General features: G+C 33.6%; 1 protein-coding gene across 2 annotated transcripts; it reads right to left on the bottom strand.

The window, feature by feature from the left end:
- Nucleotides 1–1,875: 1,875 nt before the first annotated feature.
- LOC110723147 (U3 small nucleolar RNA-associated protein 25-like) lies at nucleotides 1,876–24,018 on the bottom strand. 2 transcript variants are annotated; one of them, XM_021902466.1, is made up of 27 exons: nucleotides 23,652–24,018; nucleotides 22,197–22,257; nucleotides 21,470–21,515; nucleotides 21,148–21,249; nucleotides 20,553–20,790; nucleotides 19,344–19,420; nucleotides 17,941–18,103; nucleotides 17,143–17,287; nucleotides 16,485–16,608; nucleotides 14,723–14,823; nucleotides 14,471–14,602; nucleotides 13,601–13,681; nucleotides 12,046–12,221; nucleotides 9,375–9,447; nucleotides 9,181–9,240; nucleotides 9,044–9,082; nucleotides 8,879–8,967; nucleotides 8,589–8,653; nucleotides 7,839–7,885; nucleotides 7,644–7,703; nucleotides 4,958–5,029; nucleotides 3,929–3,958; nucleotides 3,602–3,696; nucleotides 3,366–3,471; nucleotides 3,073–3,135; nucleotides 2,844–2,918; nucleotides 1,876–2,270 (listed from the first exon to the last, which is right to left on the bottom strand). In XM_021902466.1, the coding sequence occupies exons 3-27, from the start codon at nucleotides 21,495–21,497 to the stop codon at nucleotides 2,196–2,198; spliced, it is 2,316 nt and encodes a 771-aa protein (XP_021758158.1). In that variant the 5' UTR covers nucleotides 21,498–21,515; nucleotides 22,197–22,257; nucleotides 23,652–24,018; the 3' UTR covers nucleotides 1,876–2,195. The 2 variants fall into 2 exon arrangements, with proteins under 2 accessions (XP_021758158.1, XP_021758157.1); XM_021902465.1 differs by lacking the exon at nucleotides 22,197–22,257.
- Between the last annotated feature and the right edge of the window lie 1,924 nt (nucleotides 24,019–25,942).

Here is a 25,942-nt window from a genome sequence, read left to right as displayed (position 1 = left end):
GGAGAGTCTAGTAGACTCCGACTAATTCGGATTCGAGTCACGTTAAATATTGATTGGATGGATGACTTTTCGTACCTTATAAAAAGTAGAAGATTATTCTTATCAATGTTTGTTTAACTTCTTAGCTCTATGTGTAATTTTGTAATTTTTCTTAAGACCCATCAATTAATTAGAAATTAAATAAAAAATGAAAAAATAAATTTTAAAATTTCTATTTAATGGGGGTTATGGTTTAATTACATGACAACATTAGTCACTAGACAACACACGCTTTGACTACCCTAGTTTCAATAAGTGTTGTTATATTTCAAACTCTCACTCCAAAACCTTGTTTAGCTACATAGTAGAATAATTAATTTAAGCGATTAAGTAAAGTTTGATCGGTATCATTATTTAATACAAGTAGTTTATTATTCGGCTTTAACTTGAAATATTATTTATTAGATATAAATAATTATGTGGTTTTTCTAACGGGGAGTACATGACTTTTAGAATCATGAAACCAAAATTAAATAACTAAATTGATAATGAATGGTTTTGTGGCCTAGTGACAATATTCATATTAAACTAGTGAGTGAACCCGGGTGTTGCCCCGGGTTCCTACTATTATAGATGTACAATCGACAATTTTTGCAAAAGGCTTTTCACTACTGCAATTGTCATTGTTAAACCAAGATTGAGTTATTCTTTAAATATAGTTTTTAATTTTTTTAATTAAACCTTGTTGCACTTATATGATTTTTTTTCCATAGAAATAATATAGTTGATATTGGCTTAGATGGTTAAATAGTCATACGTAGTATATGTTATAAGAGGTTAAGGATTCGAATGATGTGGCGCGACAAAATAGGGACTACGTGTATAGATAAATATAAACAAAACAAAGAAAAAAAAGGAGCTTAACATATACTCCCTCCGTTTTTTTTTAAATGCATCACTTTGATTTTTGCACTATTCACATACCATAGTTGACTTAATTTTTTCACCTTTTATAGAATAAATAATTGTTATTATATAATATATCATTAGATTTATCATAATGTCTAGTTTCATAATATAATTTTTAATAATTAACATGTAAAGATATTAATGGTCAAACTGATACAAATAAAAGAAAACAGAGAGAGTACATGAATTAATCTTTTATTTATATTTAGTGGTTTCAGTGTTCATATACATGAATTGCTTGTTTGATATTCTCAAATATTAACATGGACTTTCTTAAAGTAGGGCTCCTTGACTTCGTTTAATTTGCAATGCTATTCTTGCTTTGATCCTATTGTCCAGAATGTCCACTTAATATCACTGGTTGATGAGGACCAAGCACACATGAGCTATGTTGTTTGCTAACAAATGCTGATTGTTATAGAATTTAATGTGCAATACCTACCTTCCTCCCTCCTTTGGAAGCTTACATAGATGGTTTAACGGTTGCCACTTCAACAACGAACTTAACAATGCGTTGGTTAAACTATATTTTGGTTGCCATGTGTATTCTTTTGACAATCTATTACCTTCAGCATTAAGTTCTCGAGATGCTAAACGCAAGCATGTACAATGGGGCAAGGAGAGTGATCAATATACTCTGTGGATAGTGAAAGCGCGTTGAATACTCGAATCCATTGATATTTTGCATAACCCCAAGAGGCCAAGACTGCAAGACATGTTACCCTTAGAAACTTTTGGCATCATGACACCCTTACACAATGGGGTTAGAATAAAATTAAAATTCGTCCTCTTTTTATTTTAAAGGGGTTTTGTGGCTACTGAGGGGTTTTGTGGCTACTGAGTTCTACTTGACTTATTCCCCAGGAAAAGAATTCTCTATGCTTTTTGTGCAGGAAAAAAGACGCAAAGATGTTCCTTCATTAAGCAAGAAATGGGGCCCGATGATAAAATGCACCCCAAATTTCATTTTCTGATAGCAAAATATTGGTACCAAATTTTCCTTTCATGAAGATCTTTCTGGCAATCTTGCCTACATACCGATAACAACCAGATAATGTGCTAGTAGCTCTAACATACAGACAGATACAATTCTGTGAAAAAGAAACCTTTCTATTTCACCAAACATATCCTATGGTTTAAAGGACGATCATTCTCATGTCAAAAATTAGTGCACCAACTATGTTGATACTCAAGGTGCAAATCTCAGCTCAACAGCTATAATTCATAAAGCCAAGCAGCAAGCGCTCTCATTTGAAGATAAAGAGGCCCTTCTCGGATGATGCCATCTTCTTTGCTGCAGCACTTCCAACAATTCTCTCCAGCTAAACAAGAAATCACATAAAGTCGATCAGATTATGAATAGGCAGCAGAGTGAGAATCAAACACAAGAATGACAGAGAACAGCCCCGCAAAAGCACAGCTCATAACTACTGATTAGCCCTAGTGACACCCAGTGACCAGGATTTTGCCAAAAATATACAGGGTTTGACTAGTTAGATATTAATGGAAAATTAGTTTTTTACAGTACATGAAGAATCAGATTTGCTCTAGTGAGTTCAGTCTTCAGACTTCGTGACAATATTGTTTGATTAAGATTGTGAAAATATAGCTGATTAAGATTTTCTAATTTTCCTGTGAAGAGAAACTTAATATTGCTTCAGGTTATTGAAAAAAAACAAAAAGTACTGGTAAAATATTATTGGTTAAGATCTTGGACACTTCCAAAATGATATTCATTGTATACTTGATTGGGAACTCATATGTCAAATCCAATAAGTAATATTACTTGTTTTTACTTGTTTTCCGATAAGCAATATGGCATTCTACAAACTGGTATAAGTAAATCCTCTGCATAATTTGAATACAAAGAGGTGGCAAGAATGCAAGATGCTTACCCGTAGCTGATCAAAACGCGAAAAAAGTACTGTACAAGTCATGTTATGGGATCCTTCTTCAAGCATATTGAGAACCTGAAAATAATACCGGATGAATACCATGGACTCAGGGAGGTTTCTATTTTGTATTCGGAGTCAGGGTTATAGAGCAAAACATACAAAACTGTTTTTCAAAAAATTAACCCCTAAAATCAATAGGAAACTTCCAATCTATTGAAGATACACTTACCTCAGGGTAAAACTCTTTCCTCTCTGGAAGAGAATAGATAATTAGATTCTGGATGCCCCGGATCTACAAATCAAAGGTTCAGCAGATATATCAGTATGGGGAAAGTAAGGAAACTATTGTTAGAGTAACATATTTTGATCCCACATTGAAAAGTATGAGTATGCTAAGATACTTCATCCCTCTTAGTATATTGTTTTCTTATGCTAAGTTCAGCATGTGATAGTGATCTTCCTAATAGTGTTTTCTAATAAATCTAGTATTGCACACTCAATCCCTAAACAAACAGAATTTACCTTGTAACGATGGTAAAAGTGGGCTCTCTCAGTGTAGAGCATGATCTTTCGCTGTCCCTTAATGAACCAATTTCTTGCACGAGATATATCACTTTGTTTTGTATACCTAACCACCACCATAAAATATTGTTAATAAAACTCTCAATGCATCTCTAGATCATGATTCATGTTGCAAAGACTCAATATCCAAAGACAGTCAATTGTTACAGGCAACTATATATTTATTAAGAACTTACTCGCCCAACAGGCAGAAAGATGCATTTTGTGTCTTCAAGAAATTCCGGATGCGAACAAATTCAAAGTAAGAGCTTATAAATAGCATAATTCCACCCTGTAAAATATTTTTGACGAAAGAATTAAGGTAAATTGACTAGTCACTCATGCAATGACATGTACAGAAGTTAACAAATTATGCACTTGATCAACATAATGAAAAAAAATAGAATAAGAATCTAGATACATGTTGATCAAGTGCATAATTTGTTAACTTCTGTACATGTCATTGCATAATGAAAAAAAAAAAATAGAATAAGAATCTAGATACAAAACAAGAGTCAATATACCTGAATGGAATTTTTTATCTTCGGAAATATCTGCAAGAATAAGATGAAACTCGAATTAAACTTGAATAGTACAATAAGAAAATGAAAAAGACAGAACTACTTCCTGCCATGTAAAATTAATATAGATACTTAAAATTTTTACCAGCATCCTCCATAAATTTACTTAAATGCTAGATGCCATAATACATCAAATATCAGGGCCAACTACACAAACAGCTTATGCGGGGGAAAAAAAAAAACCAGAGTAAGTATTTCGCAAAAAAAAAAAAAGGGTGAAGTCTTGACGAGCCTGAGTTGGAATACGAGTTGCTTGCTGAAGATTGATGTTCTTTGTTTATTTACATGTTTGTCAAAACTTTAAAGTGCCTTTGAATATGTAGTAATCACTTATGTATGGATTTAAAATTCTGAATTTTTAGATTTTTTTTTTGCCGTACCAGGTTTTTACATTTTTAAATTTTCCGTGTTCTCGTCCCGCCCTGTATCATAGTACTCTGGACCACCTCCACCCAAGCCCAAGCCTCTACCCTCACTATCTATGCCCTCATTTTTGTCAACTATTTTCACATCAACTGTGGTGTACTATTCACTCAGTATCACAATTCACCAATACCTGGTGCATGCAACAATAAGAATATCCTCGCATCCTGTTAAGCATAGTGCTTCTACTTCCAACAAATAAGTATTATCTCATAAGCTAAACTCACCAATAAACCCCCTTTCCTGATTTATATAACAGTACAATAACACCCATCACATGAAGGTATTAGTTAATAACTGAGCCATGCTCGGTTTTCATAATTAAACTAAGATCTGAATCCAATGCAGGGTCAATTGATTAACAACCAATAAGATCCTTGTTTACATCTGTGATGCAATCATTAATTAAAATCATTGATATGTTTAAGAGGGAAACCTGCTGTAGTGGCTTCCACTTTAATATAATATTGACAACACATCATTATTTTTCATATGATCTTTTTTTCTCACTTGATAGAGCTAAAAATAATGCATCGCAAATGTTCAAACCTTATTGATAAAGTAATTTAAACGAGCATCGTCAGCTTCCACTATGGAATCAGTATCAAAGCGCTCATAAACCTACAAAACAAAAAAATAAAAAAAAATTGTGATGATGGTAGATGCTTAAAAAATATCAGTGAGTTATGTAATACTAAAGGAATGGTCATGACCTGCAAAACAATCTGACAATCCTAATGCATGAAGGCATGATATTTACATTAAGTAAGGATAAATTCATATATGAGTGTGATGACGGTTAAGCCCACATCACAGCATCCCAAGCAAAAGGTAGTAAACAATGACTTCGTGTTGGTTAAATTGAAATAAAGATATCTCCCTTAGACATGCAACAAAATCAGGCTCAGGGAGTTTAAGAAAAAATTATGATCATGTACACAGTGGGAGCAACCTGAAACAAGGTGAATTGCAACAACTTGTAAGAGAGGGTCAACTATAATACTGGGAAGAGTAGACCTGGCAAACAGGTCATTCAGGTAGGATTCAGGTCGGGTCAAGTTCGGGTCAACAAATGTTTGGGTCGGGTTCGGGTCGAGTCGGGTTGATTCGGCTTTCAGGTCAAAATCGGGTCAGCACTTCAGGTTAAGTTCGAGTCGGGTCAAGTTCGGATTAGGTCAAGTTCGGGTCAGGACTGTTCGGGTCGGGTCAATTTTTAAGATCAATGTTCGGGTCAATTTTGGGTCGGGTCAAATTCGGATCGAGTCAATTTGGGTCGGGTCTATTCGGGTCGGGTTTGTGTCAGCTCATTAAGATAAATTTACTTAAAAAAAATAGTTGAAAAAATAAAGTAAAATCATTAAAAAAAATAATAAAAAAAATCATGAGTACCTATTACGTAGGAAATAAAGAAGCCCCAAACTAAGTAATTCACTATTTCACCCTATTCTCTTAGGATTCGAGTCAATTCGGGTTGGGTCACTACGAGTCGGGTCGATTAGGGTCAATCAATTTGGGTTAAAATCGGGTCGGGTCACTTCGGGTTTCGGGTCATTTCAAGTCGTGTCAAGTTCGGGTTTTGGGTCAATTTCGGGTCAGCTCATTCAGGTCGGGTCAATTCAGGTCATCTGGTTGGTCATGTTCGGGTCAACTCTATTTCGGGTCGGGTTCGGGTTAGTTCGGGTTTGGGTCATTTTCAGGTCAATGATTTCGGGTCAACTTTCGGGTTACGGGTCAGGTCATTCGGGTTGAGTCAATCAGGTCGGGTCAGGATTGCATGGCAGGGAAGAGCACATAAATCAGTTTTTGGCGACTTTCACTTTCAACCCGATTCACCGCCTACGTGCCCTTTACGCTCTCGTAGACTTTTTCCTCCCCAGAGGTTTTAGCCTAAAATTGGAATGATGTAACGCTAGGTGCTTCACCAAGAAAATTGGAATTCTCCCCGGAACTAGAAGATCATTTTGAGATCTTCGGTGTAAAAATGGCACAATTACAAGGAAGAGAATTACAAAAAGAAGGATCAATAGGAAAAAGAAATATAAATATATGAAGTGGGAAACCATAGTTAAAAATAAGAGAATTACAAGAAAGCATTCCAATCACAGATAGACATCCTAAAGAAAAAATATTGGTAAGCACTGGAATACTGGATGATACAGGACCATAAAGAGATCGCAAACATCATGAGATTCCAAATAACCTCTACCACATAAAATGGATTATACGGTCCTCCAATCATTTCTGAAGATTAATTCTCTTCGGTCATCTCAAAACCAACCCATTTCACCTGGATAAGGACAATTCAAGAAGCAAGGCACAGCCAAAGCTCCCCCTTTAACCCAAAAAGCCAATCCATAAAGCACCACATGTCAATGAAGAACCATAGGTTCAATTCAAAATGCACACACATACAAGGTACCTAAGAAAACCAAACTATAGACAATTATTTAATGTATCTAAAATAGCTTCATATTCGCATAATTCAATAAACCCTATCTTAATTTAAGAGAGGGAAAAAAAAAAAGAAAAAAAAACACCCACTTATTAAGAAAATATATCCCATTTTCATTACTCAAAGCCTCAAACTTTGATAGAAACACAAGATAAACCCTTTGGAGTCCTCATATAAGAGTGCAAATGGTACATATGACATAGCCATAAGGTCTTTGGTAGCCATAAGGTCTTTGGTAAGAGTCTAACACTGACACAACTTAGACATGTGTGGAAATGACTGAGACACGTTACATTCATTATCCTCTAATATCACTTAATCCTTCAATACCAAATTTTATCTAGAATTTTCTGTTTCAATACAAATCAATCAATTAATTAATCAAAGCCTTAATCCCATAAGTGGAATGGGGTCGGCTACATGAACCGATTATTTAAAAAGCATCAGGTTATAGATTATTTTAAACAGTCCATGCAATTTTTATAAATACAAAACTAATCTGTCTTTAATTAAATAGTACCATGTTCTTAACAAGTGAAAAAGTGATTACAATGTCTTATAATCTGATACAGAGGGCATGGACGCATGGTTGACAAGTTTTTCTTGATTGAATTAATATTTTATCATCGTATAAGAAATTCAAAAAACTTATCCCATCATTCAATAATAAGCATTCTTGGATGTAATATTGGCACGTCCAAGAAGTGGCTTTAGACAAAATTTTGAATCCATATTGAACAGAGCCAGGACAGAGCCTGGAGCCTTTAAGTTAGAGAAACACACCTGACTCACTTGCAGGATAACTTTCGGCAACACACCTTTGTGTTCACAAGACAACCTTAGCTGGAGAAGGAAGGATCACATTAGATCAGGTGTCTATGAAAAATATGCACCCTTTAGATTAGATTTAGATAAAGATTTATATAACATGATGGAAATTAAGATGCTAAGCTAAGGTTACAAGAAAAATGACTCTACCTTTCCCTCAAAGTTAAGGCAATGACGATTGAACAAAGCATTTATGTCTGCAATATATCATATAAATAGAAATTACCATCACAGAAATTGATAGGTATTCAGACATCACAATATCACATACATAAAAGACAATCAAATGTGTATATGCTTAATATAATAAGAAAAAGTATTAATAAATACAATAAATATACACGTAGTAAAAAAAAAATTTAAACCCTACAACCTACTCCGTAGAAGATTACTAAGCCAACACAACAATAGGCTACACTCAAAACAACTTGGTGAGTGATGACCCTTGAAAGGCTGGGCTCAATTATCAGCTTTTCATATGGCGACGTCCTTCATAGAATCTATGATGGATGAGTTAGGATCCTAATGAGGGGGAAAATTAAGCAATTTGTACCCATGAAATTGGATAAAGGTTCCGTTACCTAAGGGCCATTCTATAGATATTTATCATCATCCCCATCTGGAACCCAAAACCCTGTCTCTTAAGAGTCTTAACAACTGACCCCTAGGCCTAAAAACCGCCACCCTTCCCAAGCCCTAGTTCCCTACAACTTTAAGTCCCAAACCGCCTAACCAAACCAAGGTCCTCTCCACCTCAACCTATCATACAACTGTGGCCCCCACCTCACTCCAAAAAGCTACCAACAAGATCAAATAAGTGCTCAAAAGGTCATAAATATCTGATTAACATAGCACATAAAATACCAGAGTAGAATTAGAGAGATGAAGAAACACCATTACCTGGATTCAAATAAGAACTTAATATAATTGTTTGTCGATAAAACTGTGCATGTGCATCCAGGTACCTAAATATGGGAGGAAACCCAATTGCAAAATTAAATATTTGCACAATAGGTAAAGACTCTTGCTCATTAAAGATCCTCAAGTGCAGATATAATAGTATAATACTATAAAACTTGACATCTACTAAACAACTCTGACTATGAGCTTATAAAATTACCATCTATTAAGGTATAAGAAAGATATGATGATAAATTAATAACAGTATAAAACAATAATTGCTAGGTTACCATTGTCTGATACGCATGATATCACCACCATGTTGTTTAGAAGGCAGGAGATTCAGATGTTCAACAACTGTATTTACATGGGACCAGTTCTGCATATATGTATGACAAAATGAGAGAGAGAGAGAGATGAAAGTGTTGTCATGTTACCAAACAAAGGCAATATACCTGCATAGATATTACATCAGCATGATCTACGACTAGAATCTGCCCATGAAGACAAACACCAAATATTATTTTTGGCAACCACCGGATAACTATTAGAAGAATGAATCAAAGTACTGAGAATTTATTTGAAAAATAACCTCTATTGAAGAAAGATAGTCAACATCTTTTTCTTTATTTGCCTCAGCTTCCCCAATTTTCTGACAAACAAAAATTGCAGTCCTTCACTCATACATTATAATAAGATAAAACATGATTAAAACCCTTCATGCTGGAGTGTTAGACAACCCAAATATAAACTTGAACTAAAACTGCATGAGATGAATATGCTTACAGTAATCAATCCAAGAGGTGAGGCAACAATCATGTCCGAAGAATAGAAGTCACTGTACAACCTTATACTTTTTCTGGCAAAGAAAGAAAACTTGCTAAGCTTAGAAAACTAAAATCAACCTTGGGACACGAGCAAAAAATATGAAGATATGTAGCGTGTTCTGCTTAACAACCTCTAAATGAAGACCATAAATTTCTTTATCACAGTAAAATGATGGCTATTGTTCATCATATATCAACAGCAATCTGAAATTAATTGGTTCAACCAACCAAAGTATAAACAATTTGAACCAACATTACATCTAAACATATTCATGGTTTTAGTTACAGCAAAAACTTCCTTAAAATGCTACAAGTGATTCTTAATTGGGAAAAGACGATTTGGCCTGGTTGAAAAGCATAGAATGAAAAAAAAAAAAAAGGCAGGTTCTAACGGAATTTCAAAATTCAAGTGACTGGTTCCAAGCCCAAGTAATATATCAATAAAATAAAATAAAATAAAATAAAATAACAAATGAAGTTAAAAAATAGGAAATTTGTCAAAAAAAAAACCTTTTAAAAGCACCATTTTGCGAATAAACCTTTTAAAAGCTTTTTGGTTAAAAAAAACCACCACCTTTATTTTTATTTTTTTTGCGAGAGGAAACCCATTTCCTTAATTATCCTTTAATTAACTTAATTAGACTCTAATTTCCTCCCATTTCTTCTAATTAATCTCTAACCCACCCAATTACTTAATAATTAGATTTAATTCATACATAAAAATAAAAAAAATAAAAAAAATAACCACCACCCCAACCACCAACCAATCACCCCTTTCCCTTCTTCCTCCCTTCCCTCCTACCTTGAAAGCAACCCCCTCAACTGGACCCGTGGTCCAGATCCCCGGCAACCTACCCCAACTACCTCCACTGCCAATTGACCCTCCCTTTCCCCCTTGTCCGACCACCAACCCCCCTTAAAAATTTTGGCCCTTATTTACTCAAACATGCTCAAATTAAGTCCAAATCAATTGCACTTTGCTTCTAAATCACCCTAGCATCACATACATACATAAACAAAGCCAAAACAAGCATCAATTGCAAGCAAGATGCACAAAATTAAAAAACCCCTTCTAGGGTTTTCCAAAATTAAGGAGATGGTTGTCGGGCGGTTATTAGGGGGAAAGGGAAGGTCGTCTGGCAGTAGAGGAGGTCGCCGGAGGTGGAGGGATCCAGATAGCGGGTTCGTTGGGAGGGAGGGTTGATGCCATGGGAGGAGTAAGGGGAGAGGGAAAGGGAAAGGGAGGAGGAAAGGGGAGATGGTGGTGGTTTTTTATCTATATTAATTAAATCTAATTATTTAGTAATTTGGTGGGTTAGAGGTTAGTTAGAAGAAATGAGAAGAAATTAGAGTCTAATTAAGTTAATTAGAGGGTAACTAGGGAAATAGGTTTCCTCTCGCAAAAAAAAATGAACGTGGTTGTTTTTCTTAACCAAAAAGGTTTTTTTTCGCAAAATAGTGCTTTTAAAAGGGTTTTTTTTTTGGACAAATACACTCTTATAAACACCTACCAGCATTACAAGTCACTTCAAAAAGAAAAAACAATTAAGTGATCATTAAAAACAAAACACTAGCATATCTTTAGATAATTGAAATGTAGTTCTTATTTAACGTGTTCAGCATTTAAAAGAGTGGAATTTTGTTTCCGTTACTTGTCTTTGTAGATACACTTGTTATCATTGTGGTATTCACCAGCAAGATTGTTATATTTATATTGTTTCGTGACACTGCAACTCCCCTTCCACCCAGACTCCTGATATCGACTTGATTATCAGATTCTTAATTATAAGTTCATAACCCTGCCCATTCCATTTTGGGCAAAAGAGATCTACATGTCCATACATTCATTCAAGTTAGTAAGAGAGGCTGTGATATATTCTTCTATTGACGTCATCCAGAAGAGAAAACTAACAAAAATAATTTGAAGTTAGAGCCTGCAGAGAACTATAGGACCAAAAATGATATGAAAGTTAGAGCAATACCTGATACTAATAATCTTTTTGTATCATAACTACCATAATTATTTTTTTCTAAACCCTATATTTAAGTAGAACGAAATGCCTTTAACCATCCATATGGTAATTTAACATAAACCTTTCAAGCTATAATCCACTAAAACTCAAGGGTTTACACCAAATCATATTATGGTGCGAAAAAATGGGTAATTTGTTTTTATGAAAGCATTTGGGGGTGTTTTAGCTATTTAAGGCTGTAAATCAACCACAAAATAAGTCTAGAGATGATCACTAACTTGAAAGTACCATATATAGTCAGTGCAAAACAGGAAATCAATATTACTTCACAAAGCAACTAATATATTAACTAAGGAAACAGCACTAGCCCAAGCTCTCTAGGATGTAACATCTAGAGCACTTAGAATCAATAAAAAGGCAGCAGGACATGTTCAAAAGTCAAAACATAAATAAATAAATACATAATTAAAATAATTTTTAAAAAAATTACACCTAAAAAGCACCTATATTTTAGAGAATTGTTTTATCATTCTGTGCACCCTCTGCACATGTTTTGGTTACTTTTGCAGCCTTATAGATTCTAAAATTGAACTTGGAGAATGGAGATTCTACCATAGAATTAAGACAATCAAAGAGATAATAACAAGATCAAAATACCTAGTAAACTTTATCCCAACCATAAAATGGTCATTATTATTAGCACCAAAAAGTGACTGATAGTCAGAAGGTTTTGAAGGCTTCTTGAGCTTTGAATCCTTAGCCTCAATATCATCATCATCTTCTTCATCAGCTCCAAAGTCCTTGTTGAACCGATCCATATACTCCACATTGACCTAACAATGGAAAGAAAATCTCTCAGAGATCATTATAGTTAACTTCTGTGTTTTTTACAAACACATAGCATAGCCAACTAGAAAAATCAAATTCTAGACCCTAGCCTAGAGTTAGCAATTTAGCATAGCCAACTAATACTTCCTCCATTCTCTAACAATTAATTAATCAAAACAATATTTATTTTGCTCTATTCATGATATTTTCTTACTAAGATACAAAACACTATAAATGTTAATATGTAAATATCGTTGGGTTGGTCTCTATGCATATTTACAAAATATCAACTTTCATAATTTTTACTTAAAAGAACTTTAAATACTTCCTATACTGAACCATAAGGGGAGGCATAGAAATTATGAAAGTGGGTAAAAGGAAAGCAGGTCAATAAAGGTGGGCACGGGTTGTGCCATGTAGGCCCATGTACCATATCACCGTGCCTTGTGCTCAAGTCGTTCGTGCCTAGAACGGGCCAAGAATTAGTAATGTCATACCGGGCTCATGCTGGTCCTCCATAAAGCCCATGCACGACCTAACCAATGTGTCGGGTCATCCCACTGGGCTCCCTTAATAAATGTTATATTTTTGGTAAAGTAGTTAGAAGAAAAGCAGGCCGGCACATGGGACAGGTTCATGCTAAATATTGAAAATAATTTACATGCATAGCTCATGGCCCACTTGCGTACCTCTCGTGTCATTACTGTCTAACAAACTTTTCTAGTTCCATATTATTCATTTAATCATCATATAAAATATTGAAGGATACAAACAGGATTTTGTATCAAATCTCTGGAATATCAGACAAGTCTCTTTGATTTTTCCCTTAAGTACTTTGAAATTTAAAGGTCTTTGAAAAGCTAAGGATGATGATGATGTTGCTAAATGATAAAATTTATACGAAGTTAACGAGACAGCTTCTCATAACTAGCCCATTTGCTACTGTAAAAATTTGTGTGAAATTCTGTGACCATTCTATTCGATTAGTTGCAAAAGAAACATGTGCTTATTTAATAGTGAAGCTTCCAAGAAGAAGATGGTGACCTTGAAAAACTTCTTGTTAGTTGGTTATTTGATCAACTGCTTGGTAAGGAAATCCAATTATTATGAGGGTACAAACTCTTGAAATAACATCTCGGAGCAACTCGAAATCAGTGAGCATCTGCTATTCTAGGTTTTGTCACATCTTGAGCAGTGCCTATTCTGCAGCTTATCCTCCCTTCACACCCCCAGCAGATAATTGACTATACCTCTAACAATTGCATTACATGTGTATGAACATATATATTAGTGTACTACTTTTGTGCCCATATTATAGTAACATAAGATCAGCAAAACCTCAGCCCAATTTAACATACGAGTATACTAAAGTAAAATCTGAAACCTTATGTGCTGAAGGCGTCAATTGTATAAGTCTCCTCACGAAACGAAGAGCAATGCTTGCTAGAGGCAGCAGTATCAGCACCTAAAATAAGCAGATTAAGAATAGCAGAAGTCAGGAAAAAAAAAATGATATATAATTACTAATAAAGAAAAAGAAAATTTGAAAAAGAAACATGATGATCCCACAGTTTAAGAGATCAAGAATAAAATTTTAAAGCAAAGATTGCATAAGAGAAATTTCAGTTGTCAAGAGTTCAGCTAAAGGCTGTTAGTACTATTAATACTGAAAGCTTCTAGATTATGTTGATGTACCAAGAAGCTCCTTCTTGCCTATTTCGGCTACAGAACACATCTAAAACACAGATAAATATAAATCATAGATTGCAGGTACATAGTCAATTTTCCATCTGCTACAAATGAAACTAAGAAGCTTAATAGTTCCAGACATAATCTTCAAGATATAGAGCTGTGGTCAATCTTGTTCTTTTTCTTAACATTTTTTTTTTTTTTTTGCCTCATTCTGCATATATTCAAATAAACATATACACATTCTAAAAAATCATAATAATTGTCACTTCAGACATAAAAGGAAGGCTCATATAAGACCAAGTCAAAGAAGATTAAAAGAAGTTATTTTAATTATAAAAAAATAGATTAAAAAAAAATAAAAAACACTCCAATACAGGCAACTAAAAAAAAGCAATCACAATAGTTCCCATGCAAATAGGAAACTGATCTAGGTCAGTAAACTCAGATTTACACCTACAGTAAACTTTGCTCAACATCACGGTCAGTAGTTCTTCATTCAATAGTGAATTATTGATAAATTGGCTGAATATAGAAAGTAAAGGTTAAGAATGCAAATACTTACTTTTGGCCGAGTGAAGCCTTGATCAAGGAAACTATCACTAGTTATTACTTCCTCTCTAGCAGTTTCCTGATTCTTGGATAATTTCGCATCATTTTTAGAGATAATATCCTTTGTTTTGAAAACATGATTAAGCTGAACAGAAAAGGGCACAAGCAGAAACACAATGTCACAGAATTTTGTGTCAAAAATATTCTTATAAAAACAAGAATGATATTCATAGTCAATAAATGAAGACTTGAGAGGATCACTTACCGAATGCATGATATATGCATCCATGGTACTTGAGTCTTCATCTAATCCCTTTTGATAGAAGGGTTTCTTGTGATGGTGGAGTATATCTCTATAGCTATTGCCTAGAAAACAAGCACATTATGCAGCAAGTAAATAACTATGTAAGGTAACATACTACCATTCTGATAAACTAGTAGGAAGAAACTTAAGCTATAAGCATTCCAAACATCTTTTTTTATCATTTACAGGAATAAATAATAGAGAGAGTCAAGAATATTTCAAAGCAACAATGGAAAATTGGAGAAAAATGATGAAAATATATCTTCAAGGGATGAATTTCATGAAAAGAGTTGACATAATTATCACTAAGGTCCACATGTGCTTCACTGCTTCTATCATGTGCTCATGCATAGAAGAAGAAAAAATGAATCGGTTTTTTTTCGTTACTAACAATAAAAGTTATTGTAGCAAACTAGCAATGAAATCCAAGGAGGGTAGGAAAGACAAAAGGCAAGTGTGGGGTTTGTGAAAGTAATAGTAAGAAAGAAACAGAGGTGGGGATGGTATAAAAAAAAGAAAGAAAGAAAGCGACTTTCGGTGGGGTAATAAGTTGAGGACAAAAGTTAAATAAAATTAGAAAAAAAATATATAATTAACAAGAAAACAAATGAAAACAGTATAACCAACAAAAATAATGGAGTAAACTATTCTTATAAAATTGTGAAGCTTAACCCAAGAAAATAAGATACCATTCAAACACCGAATGACACATGTTTTAGTCACAAATCCCAACTAAATATCTTTTTGAGATGTTTAAGAAATGCATTGACAGCAGTCCAAAGGGCTAAGAGCTGCAAAACCAATAATGTTCACACATAAAATTAAGGAGCAGAGATTGCTACACAAAGATGGACAAGCCTTTTCTACAGAAACACAGTCAATAATTAAAATCAGTGGTCTCCAATGGTCTGGCTTATAACTTTCATCCAATCGTAAAGTAAATACAAACATTTTTTTTCTTTGATTCAAATATTCAGTCAGCCCTGCTTTGAGCTTGATACTAGTTGGGCACTTCATGAGGTTCATAACTTTATGTACCAGTTAAATACATCGGAGACATTTTCCTTTCTGGTGTCATAATTTTTTATGATTGTTTTAAAAGGCATGAGGTGCACAGAGTCAATATGGGTCCCTTAATCCAAGGAATACATGAGAGGTGAAGCAGTGTGCCTTGGCTAATCAAAAAGCTACTATCTGCAATAATATACTGTTTGTCATTTTGGAACACCTTATTTGGAAAATCTCAATAATATCCGTATTACCTACCATACCATATCTAAATTAACACCGGAATTATTAATTGTTGTATTTTTAGGGGGGGTGGAAACACACCACCATTACTACTTTAATAGGCACCTGGACATGCCTCTTACACAGAAGTACCTTGAAGCTCCCTAGAGAAAATCATCCTCTGGATTTGCATCTTACTGCTTTAGGCACACCTAAATCATGCATTTAACAAACGAAAAGTAACAAATGACATCTTTCGAATCTAATCTTTACACCTTTTTTTTTTTGGGAGGTGGGAGGGCATAATTAATTTATATTATACACCCCACAGTAATAACATTTACAGTAGAGTCATCTCAGCACAACAACTACAACCCCCTCCCCCCAGCCAAAAAAAAAAACAAAAAAAGATGCCTTCCTGACCAACAATAAATCACATATTTGTACAAAGGGATGAAAGATTAAATTTGTGCATCATATAGGATTCACTTACAAAGAGAGAAAAACATTCTTTGCTTTGAAGACTGAAAATCAATGCCCCCAGATTTGTTGTAGACCTCCAACCAGTGCTTGTACAGCTTTAATTTGACGCCAAAAGGGGCAGTGGCAACGGAATCCTAAAACATTTCGCAAATCAATGTTAAGGTCCAAAAACCTGCTGAACACACTTATACTTTTGAATGAGTTACCATCTTATGCTCTTTTAACTGTAAATATGTTATAACTGCGACTAATTTCGTTTTCAAGAAAACAAGAGGGAAGAGCATAGATCCAGAATGATCAGTAAAGAAGTGTCTTCCAAGAATTAAAGATATTATCCCTTTGTTCTTTTTTTAAGTGCATCACTTTGACTATCACGGAGTATAAGTAAAACAAAAATGGCTCTGTAAAAGCCACACTAGTACACTACCCTTTTACCGCCCAAGCCGTTTTGTTTTACTTATATGCCGTCTGAGCCATTTTCATTTTTATTTTACAAATATGAAATTGACCCCTAATTGCTTTTCCCCAATCTGGCTATTCAGCCATAAAACATGAGACAGTGTAAAAGGGTAAGGACGTGGATTTTAGTAGGTTATTTAGATCAACCAGCAACATTTCCACATCAAAGTTGGCGCACAAAAGATATTGATAAGAGGATGAGCAGGTACCTTCTGTAAACTATCTCCAGTGCCCATCCATATACAATTGCTTGATTCTAAAGCAGGCATATTCCATTTATACTTCCATTTCCTCGTTAACAATTTTTCAATGTCTTCCGTTGACAATTTGTGGGTTATATGAATACCAAAATTACTGCAAGAATAACCCCCAGAGAAATATATCAACACTAAAGCATCACAAAACAATATAAACTCACTCCAATTTCAAATCTATTCGACCTGCAACACTCAATGGCAATTATCACACATTTCTATTCAAGCCTTTCCACTTCAAACAATTCTGACTAGGAGTAGACATAATGCCAAGGTCAAAATAAAAATTAGAAAACAGCATGAAATTTCTGTTGTAAAAAGAAGAGAATGCCATTTTGATTTAGATTTATCTTCCACTTCAACAGCTTCAACATCTCAACAAGCTTCATATACGAAGATTCCAGAATTGCATTCACCAAGTATTACATGTTAAGAAAAAGAATAGAATTTTCCACACTAATCTACAACCGAACAGAAACAACTTTGAAATATTCCTCCATAATATAATCTGACCAATTAACAAACTTTTCTATCTTATTTGCCTCTTAAAATATCAATGAATTATTAGTTTTCTCTTAGGAAACCAGAGTACTATTACTTGCCAGTTCTAAAATATAAAGCAATAACAAAAACTTCTCACTAACTTGTTCATATAACTATAAATTAGTATTTATATAAAATAAAAGAGAAGTTTTGTAAAAGTTTTGTACATACACTGTTAATTTGTAATGATTTTTAAAGTATGTATATCACCTTTGGCTTTGAGATGAACTAGAAAGACCCTCGGCAATGTCTTCTCCTAATCCATTCTCTGCATCTGAGAAATCATCATCTACTGTTAAGTCAGTAAGCTCATCATCACTGGATGTAATGGCATCACCCTTCCCACTATTTCTGTCAATGTTATCATCAGAGCCTAAAAGCAAGAGAACAAGCAAGCATGGGAAAAAACCAACTGATTAGTGCTACGAACTGTACTCCAAGACAAAAACAGAAGCAGAAAAGAATAAACAAAAGTAAAAAATCCAATATTCAAAACAGCCAATCCACACCTTGTAATAGCAATTTCACAAACACAATGCCTTCCAAGAGACAATAAGACACTAGTGTGATATCAGAATCTAGCAAAGGATGCTCTAGAGTCCAACTGTCCAGGGTTCCTCCACAAAGCCAATCAGGCACTTGTTAGTTGTTTACCAACCATTGACCAGGGGGTACAAAAGAGACAAAGACCTGGGCTTCCAAGGATTGTCGATTGAAGCTAGAGCATCCCATGCATTCCATTGGAGATTTTACATACTTAAATCAGTAGTAGCAAAAAGGGGGTCAAACTCTAGCAGGAAACAATAAGAGTCATGTTCAACACTAAGAGTTGTTCTTGAACACCAAATTACTGAAACCCAGATTTACTCCTCCATTTTCATTGCCATCTTACATGAGCAAGACTCACTTTATGCACAGCACAGCATGCACACATCCGGCAATATAGCCAACCTTGGCCTTCTTTGGTGCATATCATTAGTGTTAATTATACCCAACATCGAAGTCCACACAAAAGATCCCACCTTAAGAGAAACTTTAGCCCTTCCAAATAAATTTATCAACAGGCAGAGATGATACATTGGAGACTTGATGTTAGTCAATTAAGTCATGAGTTCAAAACTTCTTTCATAAAAATCCTTATCCAACCCCACCTATGGCAACATGAACTTTTATGGTTTTACCAGCATCTTGAGAGACAAGAAGGCATGTTCTACAAAATCAAAGTAGAATGACAAAAAGGCATAATCCTCCATTTGGTATTTAGTATGTCATTCCAAGCAACTCCTTTACAGTTAAAAGGACTTCTAATCCAGCATTGACCACAATATTCATCTTAGCTATTCTTAAGTCTTAACTCATTGTTGCACCCTCATACCACCAATAACCTAAGGAAATCTAATTATGAACAATATCTAATTCTCTGATAATGTTCAAACGCACATGACTCAATTCCTAACCAGTTAAGACAGGTTGAAACATTGTTTTCAAAATTTCAAAGGCCCTGCCATTGAGCACCACCACTCTTTTGATCATCAACATGAACTAGTAAACAACAAAAATAAGCATTAATGATTACTAAAAGAAGTATACAAAACAAATTGAGAACAAGTTACCATTGAAATCATCCTCTTCATCGTCCTCGTCATCTCTCTCATCTTCAGAATCACCTCCCTTTATACTTTTTCTTCCTCTACATGATATTGAAGCACTAATACATCAATATAATAAAATCAAAATTGTTTTCTTATAAATATCAAGATAAAAAAAAATTCTTCATACAACCCCCCTTCTCTTCTTCAGAATCACCTCCCTTCATAATTTGTCTTTCTTTACATCATATCAATATAACATCCAAATATTTTCTTATAAATATCATGATAACAAAATTCTTCATTCCCCCCCCCCCCTTTCTCACCTTGGTCAACAAGTAGTAAGGTGATTTTAACTTTTTACAAGAGCCTCTGTAGGCTTACATATACTGCCACTTCGAGATAATAGTTAAACTTTGCCTTTAATTACTTTTAAAATACTTCTCCCGTTCGTTTTTAGTTGACACTTTTTTATCACGTTTACCAACCCATAAGTTAAACAATTTATATATCTAATTATAGCAAGTAAAATTTATAAAAAGTTGGTTTTATGAAAATAGACAATGAGACAATTCTAAAAAGAGCCCATATGACTATGTTTTATCATCACTATAAATCACAAAATCAGTCAAAGTAGAGTCCATAAATAGTGTCAAAAGTCAAAACGTGTCAACTATAAAAGAACAGAGGAAGTAGTTGTTAAATTTTCACTTTTTATATTTTGGGATATATGGCTCACATTTTATTATTACTTCTTTCTAAACGTTTGGCCAACTTTTATTAGCTTATTGCTCTTTTTCTACCACTACTATACATTAATCTATTATTCTTTTCTTACAATATTACAGTTTTTTCACTTCTCCCTCCTACTTTTCCAATGGTTCTATTTAAAAGTGAAGTGTAACCATTATTTCAAAGCAGGAGTAATTTCGTAGAACGGCATAAAAAGGGGATGATATTCAGAATTGTCTGCCCAATGAAATATTAAACATACAACTCATGTAATGAAATACTACTCCAAAATATAACATGTAAAGGTAGTTGTCCAAACTGTCAGCCCAATGTACCACTAAATCACTAATGCAGGGTAGAAATTAACCAGCTCTAAAAAGTTGAAACAGCAAACAACAGTCAACCAGCATTGTACTGTTGAAAATAAAAGCATATACAAACAGCTTTCCATAATAAGTACAAAATGGAGACTACTGGCCATACAAAAATAAAATCAATTACCTTTTCTGATGCACCTCAGCACGTGAATTGCTAGTTGTATCTAGTTTCTTTAGTAGATTATCAAAAACAGAAGGCTCACTTGGAGGCTCTATTTCCTCCTCCTCATCCTCTTCATCTCCATCTTCATCTTCATCTTCATCTTCCTCCTCTTCTTCATTGTATTCATTTTCTTCCTCTACATCCTCTTCTACATCATCTTCAAAAGTTGTAGTCTTCACATGCTTCTTGTATCTATCATCTGATTCAAAATTGATTAACAAGCACAAATAGTTGTAAGCAACATGAGAAAGTGTTTGTTTGGAGGGGAAACATTTTCTTGGAAACCATCTTCCTTTTTCTCGTAATAAACCAAACAAAGAAAACTAATTTACAATTGTTTTTTTTCTCTAAATAAATGTTTCTATGAAATAATTTTCCAATTTCTGTGGAAAATGTTTTCCGTCAAACCAAACGAAGCTGAAGTATCATGGGGATAAAAGGCTGGAAAGTTCATCACATAATGGAGGCAGTTTGAGCAATGGTTGAAACACACATTTGATTCCATATCAAGAAAAATACAATTCTCCATAACAGAAACAAAGTAAGCAGTTCTAACCTTGGGAACCAGGATATTTGTTTCTAACATCAATGGGTTCGGCTTGACGACTCTTCTTACTAATTGTTCCAGAACTCTTGAGCTTGGTAAAAGGTCTACGACCTGAGAAACCACTCAAAATAAATCAGAACCCACCTGCACTTCTCTTTAGCCTTTCATAGGGTATACACTATACAAGAAATGTCAACAAATTCAATTTTCTGAAATTACAAACCAGATTTCCAATAAACATTATACAACCTAAGAAAAGTATACAAAAGAACGTATAGTGTATACAACCTAAGAAAAGTATACATAGAACGTATAGTGTAACGATGAGTACCTTGACTCCTGTTAAATCGTTTGGCCATTGATCACTGATTGCAAGCCTAGAAAAGATAAAAGAACCAAACTTAGGACATACAACTGAAAAAGAAAAGACATACAAAGTAACTAACAAATACGAAAACTCCTCCATTTTTAAGTAATGGTGACATTTGAAATTTTCCATCAAACGTTATATACATTAAATTTTATCTTCTACAAATACTAACAAATAACCAGCCTAAAGTGAACCTTTCATTCTACTAACCTTACATAGTTGTATACATTAAATTTTATCTTCTATTGAAAGGTCAATTTTCATAGTTCCAACCTAACATTAAACTATTAATGGGTTATATAAACAAAATTCTGCAACACATAATCAACCAAATATGACTCAATTATCAAAATATGCTCCAAAAATCACGTTAATTTCTTCTAGCTTAATAATATGAAGAGCAAATTTCAAGCAACGAATTTGATCGTTATACTCCTTACTAAGTTCAGTAATTAAACCAATAGTTCAACAATCCGCCTTAGAAGAACCTTAGATAGATTAAGGGGGTGTTTGGTTCGGATAATGGAAATGGAGTGGAAAGGAAACAAATAAGAGGGGGGAAAGGAATCATTTAACTATTACCTTTTCATTTATTTGGTTTACCTAATAGAAAGGAATCCCTAGAAAATGCAACAAACTTTACAAAAAGTTCGGTTTACAGTAAATTATTGAATGGCCAGAGACTTACTACTTTTACTTCTTCTTCCTTCCTCTTTCAAGATCCATCTTCCTCTTCAAGTATATAGCACCTAATAAAAAAACTGATACTTGACGACATCGACCATCTTCCTCTACTAAAAAAATCACTCCTTTGCACTACTCTAAAATCTTCTCTTTATCAAATTTTAATGAAAATTTCATAATTCTTTCCACTTTCTCTCTCATCCCACTCGATTCCCAATATACATCAATCTATATAACTCAAAATCAATTCAATTGTTTTTCCCTTTAATTCTATATCAATTGTGAGAAATGATAGAAACTACAATAACTAGGTTTTGTTTCTTCACTACTTTTCTGGGTTGATTTCGGGTTACGACCTACGAGATGAATTGATAAAGTTCACTATATCAATGATAATGTCAGAACTCTTAATTAATTCTTTTATTATTTTATTTTTTTGATGTTATGTTTGAGTGATTGTATTATTTTTCATGACTATTGTTAATTTTATGTTTATTTTTGTTGATTTTGATACTCTGTTTTTGTGAAAAAGGGTCATTTTTGTGGAAAAAAAGGTCACTTCTGTGAAAAAAAAAAGGGCACTTTTGTGAAAAAAAGGGGTCACTCTTGTGAACATAAAGGATCACTTTTGTGAAAAAAAGGTCATTTTTGTAAAAATATGGGTCATTTTTGTACAAAAAAAAGGGTCACTTTTGTACAAAAAAAAAGGGAAATTTTTTTAAGAAAAAAGGGTCACTTTTCGTAAAAATGTTCGATGTACAATAAAATTATTGTAAATCGGGGGCATGCAAAAGTTTTTGTTTAACTTGATTGAGTTACATACAATTATTAAAATACCATAAAAACAAGTTAGCTATAATACTAAATCGATGATCACTATTAGCTAACAACTAATCATGCAAAAGGTATTGAAAAGTAACTAATACCCATGTCTGAATGTGCCAAAAATTTACCCTGAATCACAATTATTGAATCAATAAATTAAGGAAAGTATTTGCGAGATAGAATGAAAAGGGAGGAAGACGGGATAAAAACTGAAAAGAGCACTCAAACTCTATTGAGCATTTCATCAAACACCTGGTAGGCATTAATGCAATATACAAAATTGAACAAAAACAATGTATCAACTAACCCCCGAATATAATCAACAATATTATCAATAATATTGAACAATTATATACACAAAAGTTCCAACAATAGCATAATTTACTCACAAAATGGTTTTTGATGACAAATTTTCAACCAAAAGCAAATAAAATCAACGTATATAAATGAAAAAAAAAAATAGTTAAAAGCTAAAAAAAAATTACAAACAACTGCAACAATGATAGCTAGTAGTGTAGATAGCAAGTAGAGAGAAAATGAAGGAGAGAAATAGAAATTTTTTGATTGAGGAGGATAAGGGTATGTGTTACCCTCTTCAATCACACGAGAGGTAACAAAGAAAGAAACGGCTTACCTCTGAAGCTGCTTGACCTGCTTCAGTGTAGTAGAGAAAGCTTAAAAGCCGCTTCAATGGAGGACTGACAGGAGAAGGAGTTGCAGCGGCACAAGCACAACCAAACGGGTGAAAATAAGATAGAGGGTGAGTTAAGCATAACGTTGGTGATTATGTTTTATATTTTTTCACTGTTTGGTGATTATGTTTTTTTTTTTTTTTCACCATTTGGTGATTAGAGGGGTAATTCTGCAAAAAAAAATAAAAAGGAAGCAAAAGCTTAATCACTTGTCAGATATGGGTTAAAAACTTAGTTACTTGTGGTTAACCAATAGGAAAAAAAACAGGTATTTAATTTTTTTTATTCACACGAGGCACGTCAAATTTGTGAAAATGACGCCTCTTATGAACTTTTCCCAAAATTTCCGTATTTTTTTTTCTCTTCGCCTCATTGTGTTGTGCGAGATAGAAGAATTCTTTTTAGGGTATATCATCAGGGTAATGATTCATCAACCCGCGAGCTCTTTTTATGAGGCCCAAACGGGAGAGCACTTCTTCCCCTTCCCCACGTTTCCTTTTTTTTTTAATTTTCTTTACTAGTTCTTCAAACTTCACTCTTAATGAATAATGGTGATTTGCTCTTTTGGAAAGCTTGATTAAAGGAGTTCGGCAATTTGAAAGGTAAATTTGTACTTGATCTCTTTGGTTAAGTTATTCATAATTGCCTCAATCGTTGTGTCGTCTTTAAAATCGAAAAAAGTAGGGTTTAAATTTTGTCAAAAATTGTGGAATTCTTCCTGAATTTAGGGTCGAATTTGGTGTTTGATGATAAAATTTCGTATTTTTACCTTTAGATTATTATTGTAAGACTCTTGATTTGCTAATGCTTGGTTAAATTGGGTGGGTATCTTGACTTTAGTGTAATTGGAAGGAGTAGTGTGAAACAGAGTAATTGTACTTAATTGAAAGAATTTAGTATTTAATGTCAAGTAAAGTGTATTTATGTGTTAATTTGTTTGTAAATTATATGGAAGTTGTTTTATTTTCAATATGTGTTGATGTTAAACAATAGTATTGAGTTTTTAATTGAATGTTTTAGATGGAGATGATCCCAATGGCACTTGTTCGATTTGGTGGGGTGTGGAAACATACTCTTGATTTATACTTTTGTAATTTATCCCAACAGCTAGTATTATATATTCAGCTTTGAAACTCATTTCAGGATTTAATATTGATAAGTGATTATGTTTTTGGGAAAGTGATTAAGTTTATGTTGGGTGACTAAGTTTTTTTTTTTTTTTTTTTTTTTTGCTGAGTTCAAAACAGGTTAAAAGGTGTTCCGGTGAGTTAAGTGCTCGGTTTTTCTAACTCAATCACCAAAGGGTGAAATAAAAAACTTGATCACCAAAGGGTGAAAAAAACAAAAACTTGATCACCATTTGTATACTTAACTCGATAGAGGGTAAACCAAAAATTAAAATATGGAGTTACTCCGTAATTCGTATGTCCTAATGGTCCTATGAGTAGAGCAGTTTACCGAAAAACTGAAAACCCGTTCCGTTATCATTTCGAAAATTAAGATATTCGATCCAATAATCATAACGATTAGGGTATCCATTCCAATAATTTAATATCGAGTATCGTTTTTGGGTATTATTTTAAAATTAATGGTTATTCGTTCCGATCCAATAAGCAATTGTTTGTTTTTTTGTTTATACTTCAATCCATTTTTTCAATATTTAAATTCTTACTTTACTTCATAATCACTATATAATATCAATGATTAGTAATATTATTAATAAATTGATCAAGATCATGTGATATTGTTGTTAATTAGTGTTAAAAAAAATATCATAATAACTAATTTTTTAAGTTTAATTATCACCTTTAAAAACCTTATTGGGTACCCGATAACCGATCCGAAAATCCGGGTATCCCGTACCTAAGGGTGTAAATGAGTCGAGCCGAACCGAGTACTACCTTGTTCATGTTCAGGTTCATTTAATTTAGGCGAGTCCGAGCACGATCCCAAGCTTTCAAACGAGCTCAAAAATTTGTTGAAACTCAGCTCATTTAGATTATTATATGTTCGCGAACGGTTCGTGAAAGACTTGTTTATTAAACGAGTTGATAAACAAGTGTTTCATGAACGAGCTTAGTAATAAACAAGGTTCTCTAATGAGCTTTGTACTTTTGACATTTGAAAATCTTTAAATTAGCATAATAATTAAATTATATTCATAAACCTTAGAATTAAATCTTAATTATTAAAAAACTTCATAATTAAATTAAGAATTGTGAAAAAATAAAAA

Source organism: Chenopodium quinoa, unplaced genomic scaffold, assembly GCF_001683475.1.
Source record: "Chenopodium quinoa cultivar QQ74 unplaced genomic scaffold, ASM168347v1, whole genome shotgun sequence".
Lineage (NCBI taxonomy): Eukaryota > Viridiplantae > Streptophyta > Magnoliopsida > Caryophyllales > Amaranthaceae > Chenopodium > Chenopodium quinoa.
This window is presented reverse-complemented; position numbering and strand designations above follow the sequence as displayed.

What these genes read in the sequence shown, in the direction of transcription:
- LOC110723147 (XM_021902466.1), bottom strand. Translation starts at nt 21,497, where the DNA reads ATGGCCAAACGATTTAACAGGAGTCAAG. An exon ending in CACCTCTTGGATTGATTACT is followed by an intron (nt 9,241 to 9,374) that starts GTAAGCATATTC and finishes TTTGTTTGTCAG; the next exon opens with AAAATTGGGGAAGCTGAGGC. An exon ending in ATCATGCGTATCAGACAATG is followed by an intron (nt 8,654 to 8,878) that starts GTAACCTAGCAA and finishes TCCCATATTTAG; the next exon opens with GTACCTGGATGCACATGCAC.